Source organism: Thunnus maccoyii, chromosome 2, assembly GCF_910596095.1.
Source record: "Thunnus maccoyii chromosome 2, fThuMac1.1, whole genome shotgun sequence".
Taxonomy (NCBI): Eukaryota; Metazoa; Chordata; class Actinopteri; order Scombriformes; family Scombridae; genus Thunnus; species Thunnus maccoyii.
In genome coordinates, this window is record NC_056534.1 from 31,817,409 (window position 1) to 31,830,308 (window position 12,900).

At 39.0% G+C, this 12,900-nt stretch overlaps 1 protein-coding gene across 1 annotated transcript in view; it reads left to right on the forward strand.

Moving 5' to 3' along the window:
• LOC121888741 (complement C3-like) overlaps nucleotides 1-7,988 on the forward strand; it is a 35,429-nt gene extending 27,441 nt beyond the window's left edge. The window contains exons 39-43 of the mRNA XM_042400264.1: nucleotides 1,169-1,258; nucleotides 6,426-6,518; nucleotides 6,617-6,700; nucleotides 7,313-7,457; nucleotides 7,720-7,988. Coding sequence (XP_042256198.1) covers nucleotides 1,169-1,258; nucleotides 6,426-6,518; nucleotides 6,617-6,700; nucleotides 7,313-7,457; nucleotides 7,720-7,864 — 557 coding nt within the window. The 3' untranslated portion in view covers nucleotides 7,865-7,988. The remainder of the gene's footprint in view (nucleotides 1-1,168; nucleotides 1,259-6,425; nucleotides 6,519-6,616; nucleotides 6,701-7,312; nucleotides 7,458-7,719) is intronic.
• The last annotated feature ends 4,912 nt before the right edge of the window (nucleotides 7,989-12,900 follow it).

A 12,900-nucleotide genomic window follows, 5' to 3' on the forward strand; every position in this document is an offset into this window, starting at 1 on the left:
TCTTTGCTGCTGAGAAATGTTCAGAGTAATTAACAGGATGAATAAGCAGACATTATTAGATTCCCAAAGTATTTTATGTTCATTTTGTGATGTACTGCAATCAGCACAAAATATTTAGGGCCTGAGCCCCAAAGGGCAAAGACCCTATTGTATTTCATGTGTTTGTTTCTTTCTTATTAGGGCCTGAGCCCCAAAGGGGCGAAGACCCTATTGTATTTCGTGTGTTGTTTCTTTCTTCTTATTATTCTTTCTTTATTATTACGCCACTTCAACCCTTAATTTGACCTCCTAAACATGCTCAAAAACTCACCAAATTTGGCACACACATCAGGTCTGGTGAAAAATTTGATAAAATGTAAAAATTATCCCCCAAAGTGCCACAAGGTGCTCTATGGCGCCACCTATGTATCTAATATGGCTGCCACGGCCCGTAGGAATGTCGTAGAGAGATTCAACCAAAACTCAATTATTCCTCTCATCAAGACCTACAAATCATATGCAACACCCCTAACCTAAATCCAACAGGAAGTCTGCAACATGCCCATCAAAGTACAACTTTGCGCCAATTTTGGACCCCCAAGAAACGCTATCTCCTCCTAGCGCGTTAATGGTATTGGCTTCAAACTTCAATACACGACTTATGACACTGTGCTGAACAAAAGTTGTTAAAAACTTTGTAATAACTCCGACAGTTTAGATATTGTAAGCCCTGAAAGTTGTAGTGCCACATCACACCTTACAATGTAAACCAATGGGGTGGCAATCTCTAGGCATGGACTTTGTGTCAAACAAATGGTTCTGATGTCTAAACTATAAGTCTGACCACTTTGAAACCTGTATCAATGGATTAGCAACAAAATTTCGTACAAAAAAATGTGATTTTTAATGTAGGATTTGGCCAAAGTCATGGGATTTATGAGGATATTTCACAAGAAGAGTGACATTCTCCTCTCCAACTGAGAGGGAGAGAGAGAGAATGGGGGGGGACAAAGGAAGTGATGTTTATCTCCTTCTTGCATTGTCTGAAACAGCCCGGGTCTGAAGACATCTACATGCCCGTGACAGAAGACCTTCGATTGCGTCATGGCCGAACGTGCATAGAGGCGCGAGGGCCTGTTCATTGCTGCTTGCAGCTTTAATTTTTAAATATCTTTCTTTCTCATTGCAGAGACACGTTGTGTGAAATTCTACCATCCAGAGAGAACCGCTGGCAAGCTTTTGAGTCTCTGCAAAAATACTGAATGCACATGTGCTGAAGGTAAGCAGGATGAAGTCTCACGGATGATCAAATCTGTCTACAGCAAGCATACCTAAGCAAACCATACACCTAAAATTCTTCTAAAAGAAACACATAAACACAACACGAACAATGTGCTTCAAAGAGGTAAAGCATATCTTGATCAGTGGTTTGGGGGTGATCATTCTGCTTTGTCTGTAAACTGCAGCGATTTAGTATTGCACCTGAGTAAAGATGGAGGACTTGACGCCGACAGAAGATTAAACAGCCACACTAGCAACTCTAATGTCAGCTTGCTATCATGCTTAGTATAATGATGCTAATGTGGCAAGAGAATAGTATGTAGGGCACTAACCAGTGTAATCAAAGCCAACTACGCCACCCTGGAGGTTTTACCCAGGGACAAATGTTACCTAAGACCAGTGCCAATAACCCAAAAAGGCAATCAGGTTCATTACACTAAGAAGCAAGAGACGTGGTTCCAACCATCAATAATTCTTTATTTTAACATTAGCAAAAATGAGTAAAAAAAGAATAACTAGAAACGCATTTCCTGCGGAAAATGTGTGTGAATGCTGAAACTGAAAGGAATCACAAAGCATTGCTGAAAATACTAAACACTTGTTCAGGATCTCCATCTGTACAAATACAATTTGATTATCATGGCATGTTACATTTAAGAGATTTAGTAGTTAATAAGTAGTATGGTGGTGTTTTATTTATGACCACAAGGTGGGACTATTGGTGCCATGATTCAGTATGTCGTGCAGATTCTCATGGAAAACCTGTGTACCAAGTTTCGTTTCATTAGCGCCCCCTTTGGGCAGAAACTTATGAAATGTTACACACTTCTGTGAGGTCACCTTGTGTACAACATCCCTAAATTTGGTCGCAATCTAGACTCAGTATTGAGGAGTTATTGACCATTAAGTGCATTAGGCCAGACCTTCAAAAGTTTGCTTACCAATAACAGACAAACTGTAAGTGGTATCTGAAAACAAATTAATAAGTTGTATTCGGGGTCCTCTAAACATGGTATGTACCAAGTTTCATGAAGATTGGATGAAATATGTGCCAACAGAAGCAAAACATATGTTTCTTGAAAAAAACAAAATGGCGGAATAAATTTATATGCGCAAATGAGCGTGGCCTATATTAGTTTAATCAGCATCATCCAAGGAACATCCTGGCCATATTTTTTTGATAGATCTTATCGTTCATGAGTTATTAGCCAAAACATAAAACATTTAATAACTGACCACATGGTGGAGCTATTGGTACCATGTTTTAATATGTTAAGTATTTACAGATGGGACACCTGTACTTCAAAAATCAACATTATACCACTTTTAGTTTTTGAGATATTAGCTTTCAAACATTCCTCCCATAGACTTTCTATTATAAATTTTAATATTTAAAAAAATGATATAGAATCACTGGATTATGATAGAAAGCTGAAAAGTAATAGCTCACATGTCCTGAAAGAGCTGAACATTTTGATATTTGAATGGTTTCTATCGCTCAAAGTATAGAGGAGTTGAAAGCTTGCAAAAAACATACGGAAGAATAAGAATAACTAGAAAATGTAATTTCTGTAGAAATTGTGTGTGATTGCTGAAAGCGAATTTAGATTGCATAACTGGAAGCTGAACACAGTCGAAAAATCTACCAAGATTAAAATCAGCAATGGGTGGAACTGAACCTACACCCTCATGTTTGTAAGACAGCGATGCTATGGACTGAGCTAACATATCACACAGTAATGTTAGGCCAGATTCTGCTATTTAGTCTGTCAATTGCATGAAATTGACAAAAAAGCAGTTCAGCTCAGTTCATTAAGCAGATTGACATCACCTGGACTCTTTCATCCTTCAACTCTACTGAGCTCTGCCCTAAGTGGGGCTCGAACTCACAACCTTTGGATCTAAAAGGAGTTGAGAAGTGACATGAGCTTAAATCACTGGACTACTCAGACCAGATCTGGAAGAGTGGAAAAGATGTATTTAACAAGGATAGCAATCCACACTTTAGGTGATAATGTTAAAGTGAGCTAGAGAGGAATTGACTTATGGTACATGAGAGAGATGGAAAGCAACTTTGTACATGACAGCAATATTATGAGTATTGAACACACAACCTTGTCATCTAAAGGACAGTTGATTATGAGAGCAGTGTTCTAAACCACTGAGCCAACAGACATTCCTAGTAATAAGAAGAAAAAATCTCCATTTTGATGATGAAAATGTATTTGTCTCAAACTAGAGCTTGAAGCCCAGAGATTTGTACATCATTAGTGAAAGCAAGACTAGTTTAACATGAGAATGAATGATATGTGTAAAAAGTGTTTGAAGGAGGAAAGAATCTGTAAGTTTAAGGAACTGCAGTGAGAGAAGACACCCATCCTACAGACTGTATTGCAGTCTATGAGAACATGACAGGGACTCTCTATCAATTAAGGTTCAGATCTCAAAAACTATAAGTCCTATGTGAAATGTATTTACATTTTGAGAGAGAGGAGGCTTGTGGCAACATAATGTTTTAAAAAATTATATAAAATCGCTGAAACATGTTACATTTCAGAAAAATACAAGCACACATCTGCTGAATGAGTTGCACAGATTGACAGTTGAATGGTTTTTATAGCACAAAGTACGCAGCAGTTGAAACGCAGCAAAAAACGTACGGAAGACAGAATAAGAATAAAGACTGACAAGTCAGGGGAATTATTCAGGGCTGAGGTTTACCAGTGGAGGGGAGGTAGGAGAGGTATCCAGAAGAGAGTCACCCCGAATCACACGTACACACACATCCACACAAACACACAATGGTGAAGGGTCACACAGAAAAGGAGGAACCACCACCTATGATCACCAACCATACCACCGTGGGCACTCAGCTTCTGAAAAATAAAAAGGGATACAAAGTCAGTAAAGTATTCAACCAAACAAACAAACAAAAACACCAAACAGTGGCCCAGATGTTGAAACGATTAACACTGGTTATCAACAGCTATAGAAAAAGGGCCTCCTGCCAGTGGTGTAACAAAACAAGAAAAAAAAGAAAAAGAAAATAATGAACAAACAAACAAAATCAAACTAAAGAAACACTCTCCAAAACAATATCAGTTGGTCAGATGATTGAACACCTAACCAGCAACTTAGGAACAAAATAAACACAATAAACTACACCAAACAATATTTATTGCAGACATAAAAAAAGCCCTGTATTTGAACAACGAAAAAAAAAAAACAGAATAAGCCATGAAAACAATATTATGTATGTGAAATCATTATGTAAGCTATAAAGTAGAGACAAATGAATGAACTGAACTAAGCAAAACTGTGAGTAAACAAACGATAACTACAAAAGAAAAGAAAAAAACCCTCTCACAATGCACACACACACTCACACACCTAAAATGGCTCAGCTAAAAGAATACTAGTCATGGTTCTGCTGGCCCACAATACCGCATGACCCGACCAAACAATTCTTAACAAAGACGATGATTGTTAACACCAATTATAGGCAAAGCAGCAGCATTCTTGTGGCGTGGGCCAGAATTGCCGCAGCAGCTCCCAGGTGAAGCTGCTAAATGCTGACCAAGGCCCACAGTCCAATCAGGCAGCATATGCAAGCTCAGGGGAGGACAGAGTTTATGGTGCCTAAGCTGCCACTACACATGGGGACTGACAGCAGACAGTGAGAGGGTCACTTCTGAGGGAGGCAAGTCACCCCGGAGGGATCTGTAGCAATTCCAGAAGTCCAGCGAGACGGGGCGTGCATTCAGCGTCAGGGGAGTGCAGCGAAAACAACTACCTGCCTTTATAGGCTACCCACAGACAATGATTGACTACCGATCGCCGAGTAATCAAGAGACTAAAACACTACAGGCCTGCTTAACCCAGACAGGAATACATTTCCATTCTACTACACTAACATGGACTATGAAAGAGTTTTCACTCATTAAGGATACTTTAAAGTCTCATAGATTGACCTTGTTGAAACATCAGCAAGCTTTGGACTTTTTGTTAGCTAAGTTTGGGGGTTTGTGTGCAATTTTACATTTGACTGGTGGTTCTTGTATGACTTTAAATACTATAAATTTGAATTTCTCTTTGTTAGTAAAATTTGTTAGACACATTCTAAACCATTCCGCGGCTAAAATGAGTAATTCTTTGTTTAGAAACAATATGTATATGCTAAATGTCACCACTCAGGGATTTTTGTTTTTGAAAGCAAATTGTTTTATCGGCATATAAAATTGCCCCCCACCCCTCCGATCTTGTCAGGTGAGGGACAATGATATATTATGATGCAGTTTGTTGTAAGATTCCATGTTGGTTTTCCTCCTGCGCTCCCCAATTTTTTGAGTCACCAGCCACCACTGATTGGCACAGTGAAACAAAAAGATCAGCCCGGAGCTCCATGGTTAAATAATGTGTTATTGATCAGAAGGAGGTCTAATTCTTTCCAATGAGTAATTGTGTTAAATAATCGTGACCTCAATATTGACCAAAATAATCATGATTATGATTTTTGCCATAATCAAGCAGCCCTACCATATTCTGCTGCCATGTTTCAGTCAAGAATATAAAGTCTACACTTTCACTACAAAATAAGTCATTCAGGATAAATGACTTATTTCCAATAGACCGTGCATTGATCAGGACCATCATGGCAAGGAGAGGCGCAGGGCTGCCAGTGGAGGTTCCCAGTGCACACATCGCCTTTAAATATAGAGTGTGGATTCCAGAACAGATTAAAATTGTCAATAAAGCCGATATTGTGACTGAGGAGTCTGTTGAAACGCCCTGATCCACAGGCAAGTGTGGTGATTGGACTAGAGATAAAGAAAGTCATTCCACAGCTACTTAGGGATTTGAAACTAACTTGAAGAGGTCATTAAAATCCTTTTTGGTGAGCTCAGACTGCTGATGAGCAGTATCATTTGTCCCCACATGAACTATTACTTGTTTGGTCAAGGACGGGACTGAGCGCAGCAGCTCCAGGAGCCTATCCAGGATGTCAGGGACTGTGGGTCCGGGAAAGCAGTGTATGGCTGTGTAGAAGAAACTGATGTTTCTGATAAAGAAGTTCCCAACTATTGTCCACACATATGCACATGTGCTTATTTAGGTCATCAGGTCATCAGTTGTGTATTTATTTTGTGCCCATTGTCTGTTTCCAGAGAACTGCAGTATGCAGAAGAAAGAAGGAATCACCAACCATCAGCGCACAGCTAAGTTATGTGAGACTACACCGACCAGCACAATTGATTTTGGTAAGAGAATGTAGATGGACTGCATTTGTGTTAGTGAAAGATTGAGGGAATAAGTAAGGGAGCACGTGAGCTAACATCTGCATCTTGTCTGTCCTCAGGGTACAAAGTGAGAGTGGAAAACTTTGAACACGTTGGGTCCACCGACATTTATACAATGCAGATACTAGAAGTCATCAAGGAAGGTGGGTATTTATCTGCTTTGAACCTTCAAAACGAAACAAAAGTGCCTGAAAATAGGTGACATTTTTTGCCACTACCTTAGATATTTTAGTTTGACATTTTGGGGAATATTTGGGAAATTACTTTCTTGCCAAGAGTGAGATTAGATGATTAATACCACTCTCAGGAAGCTACAGCCAGCAGCTGGATAATTTAGCTTGCATTGGCAGGTAACTAGTGGAGACTGCAGGAAGTTACTGGTCCTGGTCAAGAAATAGTCTGGTACATAACCCCCCCATTTGGAACAGATTAAACAAATGAGATGCATGTTAATTAGAAATTTAGAGGTGCTTGTAGGCAGATTTTGGACACAGCCAGGCTAGCCACTTACTTGGCTGGCTGCTGCTGTAGCTTCATATTCACTGTACTTACTGTATATAATTGTGTTATCATTCTTCTTATCTGAGTCACCAGGAAGCGAATGTGCACATTTCTCAAAAATGTCAAACTGTTGCTTTAAGTATAGTTCCACTTGGAAGATGTGAGAATACAATAGTTATGTTTCATACTGCACCTTTAGTTATGCATTTAATCCTTAAGCATTTTCTTGCTCTTCTCCTGCATTGTAATTACAGGAAGTTCTGATGTGGATCCTGAGGGTAAGCTGCGCGCGTTCCTGAGTTATCCACATTGCAGAGATGCTTTAGATCTGGAGCCTGACAAAACCTTCCTTATCATGGGCACATCCAAAGATATTTTCTATGATGACCAGGAGGAATCGTAAGTATGGTCTTTGTGTGTGTGCACCCCCCTCATAACATCATCTCCAATAAACTGTTTCACCGCTTTCTATTACCAAAACATACACAAAATCAGGTTTGCCTGTCATGTGCAGCTTAGTTTGTTGCTATATTACCTTTTATGGAAGGGAAGGAGTCATGCTTTTTCATCTGTTTATAATTCAATCCAAAAAGTTAAATCTAGAGCACTACAGGTAGCTGACCACATGAACATACAATGATTTTTACTTTGCTCTCCTCAGGTATCAGTATGTACTTGGTGAGAGAACCTGGATCGAGTACTGGCCTACGAACGCAGACTGTCAAACTGCGGCATACAGACGGACCTGTTTGGGCATTGAGGAGATGATCGGTATTTTCGAAGACCATGGATGTCAGCAGAAGTGAAACTCAAGGAAATAAAATGTTCTTTTAAAATTAGCTGTTATTTGCGTAAAACTTAAACTGCTACAAGATATGTGATGTAAAAGTTAAACTGTTACACTGTGTTGATTAAAATGTAATTGTCTTATTCCCATCGTCTGTGTTTTATATAGATGTAGAAAATTACAGTAATGATTACTGTCAGGTTACTGTATAATAACCTTTGGTAAGTTCAACTGGAAGTTTAATTAATTCTGACTTTTTTTCCATGTAATAACGTAAAAAATGGTCCATCCCACATAGGATCACATGACACACAATAATACAACATATGAATAACTTTCTGCATTTGACATTCATGTTCCAAAGAAAAACAAATCATCGCTGCAAACAACATACTGTATATAGTCTGACAAACCACAGAAAAGAGTGGAAAAAGCTTCCCAAACAGGTCAGTGAAAATACTCAGAAAACAGTACAGGAGAAAAAAGTGAGAGAACTGGATATGCTCGGTATGTGCATGAATACAGGCACTAAATGGCATAAAGAACAGAAAAGGCATGAATCAGCAGATATTCTGGATTGCAACGCGTTTCAAGCTTGGTGTTCTTCCTCAGGCAGCATGGAGAGGTTTATGCTTATATGTCTCTAGAAATATAGAGAAAGCAGGAAAACACTGTATATCATACAAAGCAATAATGGGATGTTCACATTATTGATACAGAGAAGACAATATATGTAGGGGATGGAACATCCCAAAAACCTTGAAGTTGCTATACCCATGTTTCTTAAACCTCTTAATCATGTCTTTGGAGATAAACTCAGTTTGGCTGGAACATGATCACTTCAGGCTTAAGAATTGTCCCACTGGTAGATTGTCTTTGAGACTTTTAGGATGGTATGAAGAGCCCAGTAGAAGAGCAATCCAGAGTGTTTGCTGATCTGAGCCTTTTCTGTGTTCTTAAAATCAGTGCACATATTGAGCATACTAAATTCTCTCACTTTTTTGCATTTCACAGCTCCCTGCCCTTTTTTGTGTATGTAGTTTGGGGAAAAAACATGTTTTACACAGAAAACAATGTAAAAGATACCTATATTTGATCATGATGAGCTCAGTGGAGTGATGTGTAGGATGTTAAACAATGTAGAGTGAAGCGAATTTCAAATCTGTTCTGATTCAGAATATTTGACAGCCCGTATAGATCAATTAATGATAGCTGTAGTAGTAATAAAGAGGGCGTTTTAAGCTATTGTAAGACCACTGGCAAAACAAAAACTCTAAATGCATCACATGCGTTCAAGGGGACAATTCATGCTTTTTGTGATTTTCTGTTATTTTTATACTGTTATGATGTCGGATGTCTAAGTTAAACATGATCAAAGTTCCAAAACATGAGGTGAACATATATAAGAATGATCCCTGAAAGTCAAAAAGCAGGGTTTCAGCCTGTTTGCAAAGTGACCGCTACTTACCCATCAAACTGATATCACATTGTTCACACATGGTCACAAATGGCCGTCTGTTCTGTGTTGAGGTTGTTGTTCCACAGGCTGTTCACATTGTCTGCTTGCATATTTTGAATCGGATTCGGGCTTGAATATGTATAGATGTATTGGAGATGTTTACACTTTGAGTATAGAAGGAAAAACTATTGTTTGTTTATGTAGTCTCTTCGGCAGACTTCCAGACGCTATCCAATCAGAACAGAGTAGGCTCATCGGGAGGGGAGCCTTAAAGAGACAGGAGCTACAACGACTTGTTTCAGACAGAGGGAGCTTTTCATTATGCTAACGTGTCTCCTCACTTCCCTCACTTGCGTTTCTTTCTTGCATCTGAGCTCCTCCTTGCGAGGATGTGAGAGAGAGATGTGAGGACAGAGAAATTTAATTCATTAAAAAGGACGTCCTCCCACACTCTGGCATCATTTTGAGGAGACGACAACTAGCTACTCCTGACCCACAGCACCTCAACTGTCAAATATGCCGAGGTCAACTATCAATATGTAGTAGTTATTAAGTAAGTTTAAACTTTAAAGTGTCCCATGTTATCTGACCGCCAGATGTGTGTGTGTGTGTGTGTGTGGTGGTGGTGGTGGTGGTGTGGGGGGAGGGCAGTTGATTATCCACAGAGAGCGTGCATACGGACGACAGTCTGTACTGCACGTTGTCTGATTTTCGATCGTCAAACAACTTACTTTCTCACTCACGGTGGCACAAACACAGCAGTTCCAAGTGGGACACTCTAGCGTGGTGAGCACAACAAAACAGGCAGCAAACTTCAAATAGTCCTCGAAGTATAACAGACAAACGAACTCTGTGGTCCATCAATTCACAACAAACAACAATAACTGAAGCTGAAATGAACACACTTTCATAACCTGTCTCTGCCCAGACTTAAGCCTATTACTTGTGTTGCTTAAGGAAGCAAGTAGATGAGGACGTGTTTCAGTCCGTCTTTGGGACCGGCTCGGTTCCTCGGCTCAGATGCTGTCCTCACGCTCTGTTGGCAGGTCTCACAGTAAGCTGATCCTTGGCAGCATAGTGGAGAAAACAGTGGAGTCGACTTAGCTGAAGAAGAATGAGGCAGAGAAGTTATTCGCATCTTCGTGAAAAAATCCTTTTCAGAACACAGAACCTCTCCTCTCTGGGCAGCCAGGTCTGTCTGTGCCAGCCTACGTCCACTGCCAGGTTGTGCTCACTCAGTCTGTACTTAGTCAGTGTTCTCCTCAGTTTTGTATCAGACACTGTGGTCAGGTAAATTGCCACAGTGTACTGTGTCTGTTTAGAGCTACATATGTTTCCATTTTGTTAGTTAATCTCTGTATTGTTCTTTTTCTTTCATCATAATTTGGTTTGGTCTAACTCTCTCTCTCTCTCACACACACACACACACACACACACACACACACAAACACAAAACTGCACTGCATCTATTAGTTCAGATTCAAATATTTTATTTTCTATGACATATATTTTCTATATATTTTTGTGACTTTTGTATTAACACTAAGCCACAGAGCTCACTACAGAGAGTATGTGGATTGCTGCTGTTTGCTTTGACAAACACAAATCATCAATCACACTGAGATCACGGTGGCCTAGGTTTAATTATTAGAGAGAATAGGCCTTGTGCTGTGTGTCAGCTGAGGATGGTCTGCTTTCTGGCCTGGCCTACTTTTATTATTACTTATCAAACAAAGACATACTATGACCGCTCTATGCTGAATCAAGTCTTATCAGAAGTGAAAAAGAAAGTCACAACAAAGAGTAAAGAGCAGAGACTTAATGTCCATTTTTATCTGTGGGTTAAACAGAGGAGTCTCTTTTTTTAGTAGATTCTTCATGTCAGTGATAGAAAGAGTATTAATGTACTGTTAGATGTAATAGTTTAAAGCAAATGTGTAAGATATCAGAGATCCAATACAGTCCATTTAACTGGAAATCACCCCTTTAAAGTGCAAAACAAAATGCATAAGCCAGATGACTGTCCTGAACTTTGACACTTTCATTTTCTTATGGATAGTCCACAAAATAGGCACTCTATATGATTTCTTGAGGAACAATGAACTGGAGTAAAAGTTAAATACTGAATTAAAAAACAATGACAAATGTATAGTATTGTTTACAACAATACTGTGAGCTCTTTCTTGTTGAGATTCAGATGAAAAGATCAATACCACTTCACTTAGCTTAACATAAAGACAGGAAATGGGAAAACAGCTGGTTCTGTCCAGAGGTAACCAGATCTGTCTATTAGAACCTCTGAAGCTCACTGATAAACGTTACATCTGGTTTGTTTGATCCCAACAAAAACCAAAATGCAAAAACCCCACATGGTTTTATGGGGGGCTGAATGTGTATATGTTTCTTGGCCGTGCACAGTCACTTCCTGGAGTCTTGACATCACTGTAATGTTGGCAGACAGAGCTAGGTTACCCAGTCTTTATGCTAAGCTAAGCTAACTGTCTTGTGGCTGCAATATTTGGGGTACAGGCATAACACTGTTATTGATCTTCTCATCTTACTCTCTGCAAGAAAGTGGAATCTCGTATTTCCCAAATATCAAACAAATCCTTTAAGATAAGTCATGTTAATAAAAATTCGGTTTGAGTCTTCTGTACTCCAGCTTAAAATACTAACTACACTAAGTCCAATTTTCTGACAAAATATGTTTTGTTGCAATCAATAGAGATGAAAGAGTTGTAATATATGAAATTCATGGATAAAATACCTATATAGATATATCTGTTTTTGGCAAATCCAGCAAATTAAATACCTGACACGTCAACCCAGAATTTACATGAAGCAGTCCCGCTCATTAATTTACCACATTGCCCTCATTGCCTTTATACAACCAACCAAATTAAAGGGGTAGATGCCTTTGTATAAACAGGCAAAATCTCTGATGGTTGACATATTTGTATATACAACATGCAAATCATTAAGTCCACTGAGAGATAGTATGATCTGAATTATTTAAAAATATATTATCATATAATTCAAGAAAGAAATAAACATTAAAATGATAGATCACAATTATTTGAATCAGATTGTCATTGGAGAAAATTCCTTGATGCTGCAACTCAAAAAACCCTGCCAGATAGACTTTTACCTCAACAGTTGTCTGTGTGTTTGTGCATGTTCAATATGTTTATGTGGAAATATACTTATTCAGAAGGTTGAGAATAACCATAGGTGACTACATTTTTCAAGCAAGAAAAAAACAAGGGAATCATATTAGAAAATGTACATCAGAAATGTGAAATTGCTGTTTTTATTTAATTCTGCAAAGAACTCTTTACTCAACAGTGTTCAGAAGTTAGTCAAGCATGTAAACCCTCATTGATTTTTTCTGTTTACCCTTCAATGTTTATCAGAACTGAACCGTTTCTCAACTGTTGCTGGGAAATCATGTGTGTGTTTGTGTTTACACGTGTACAGAAACCTTTGAGAAGGGGACGGATGAGACAGTAGTGAAGACAGGAAGAGTTGTGGGGGGATAAAAGAAGAGTGCTGCAGCTAGAGTCTTCATTGACAGCAGATCAGGATCGGGTAGGAGG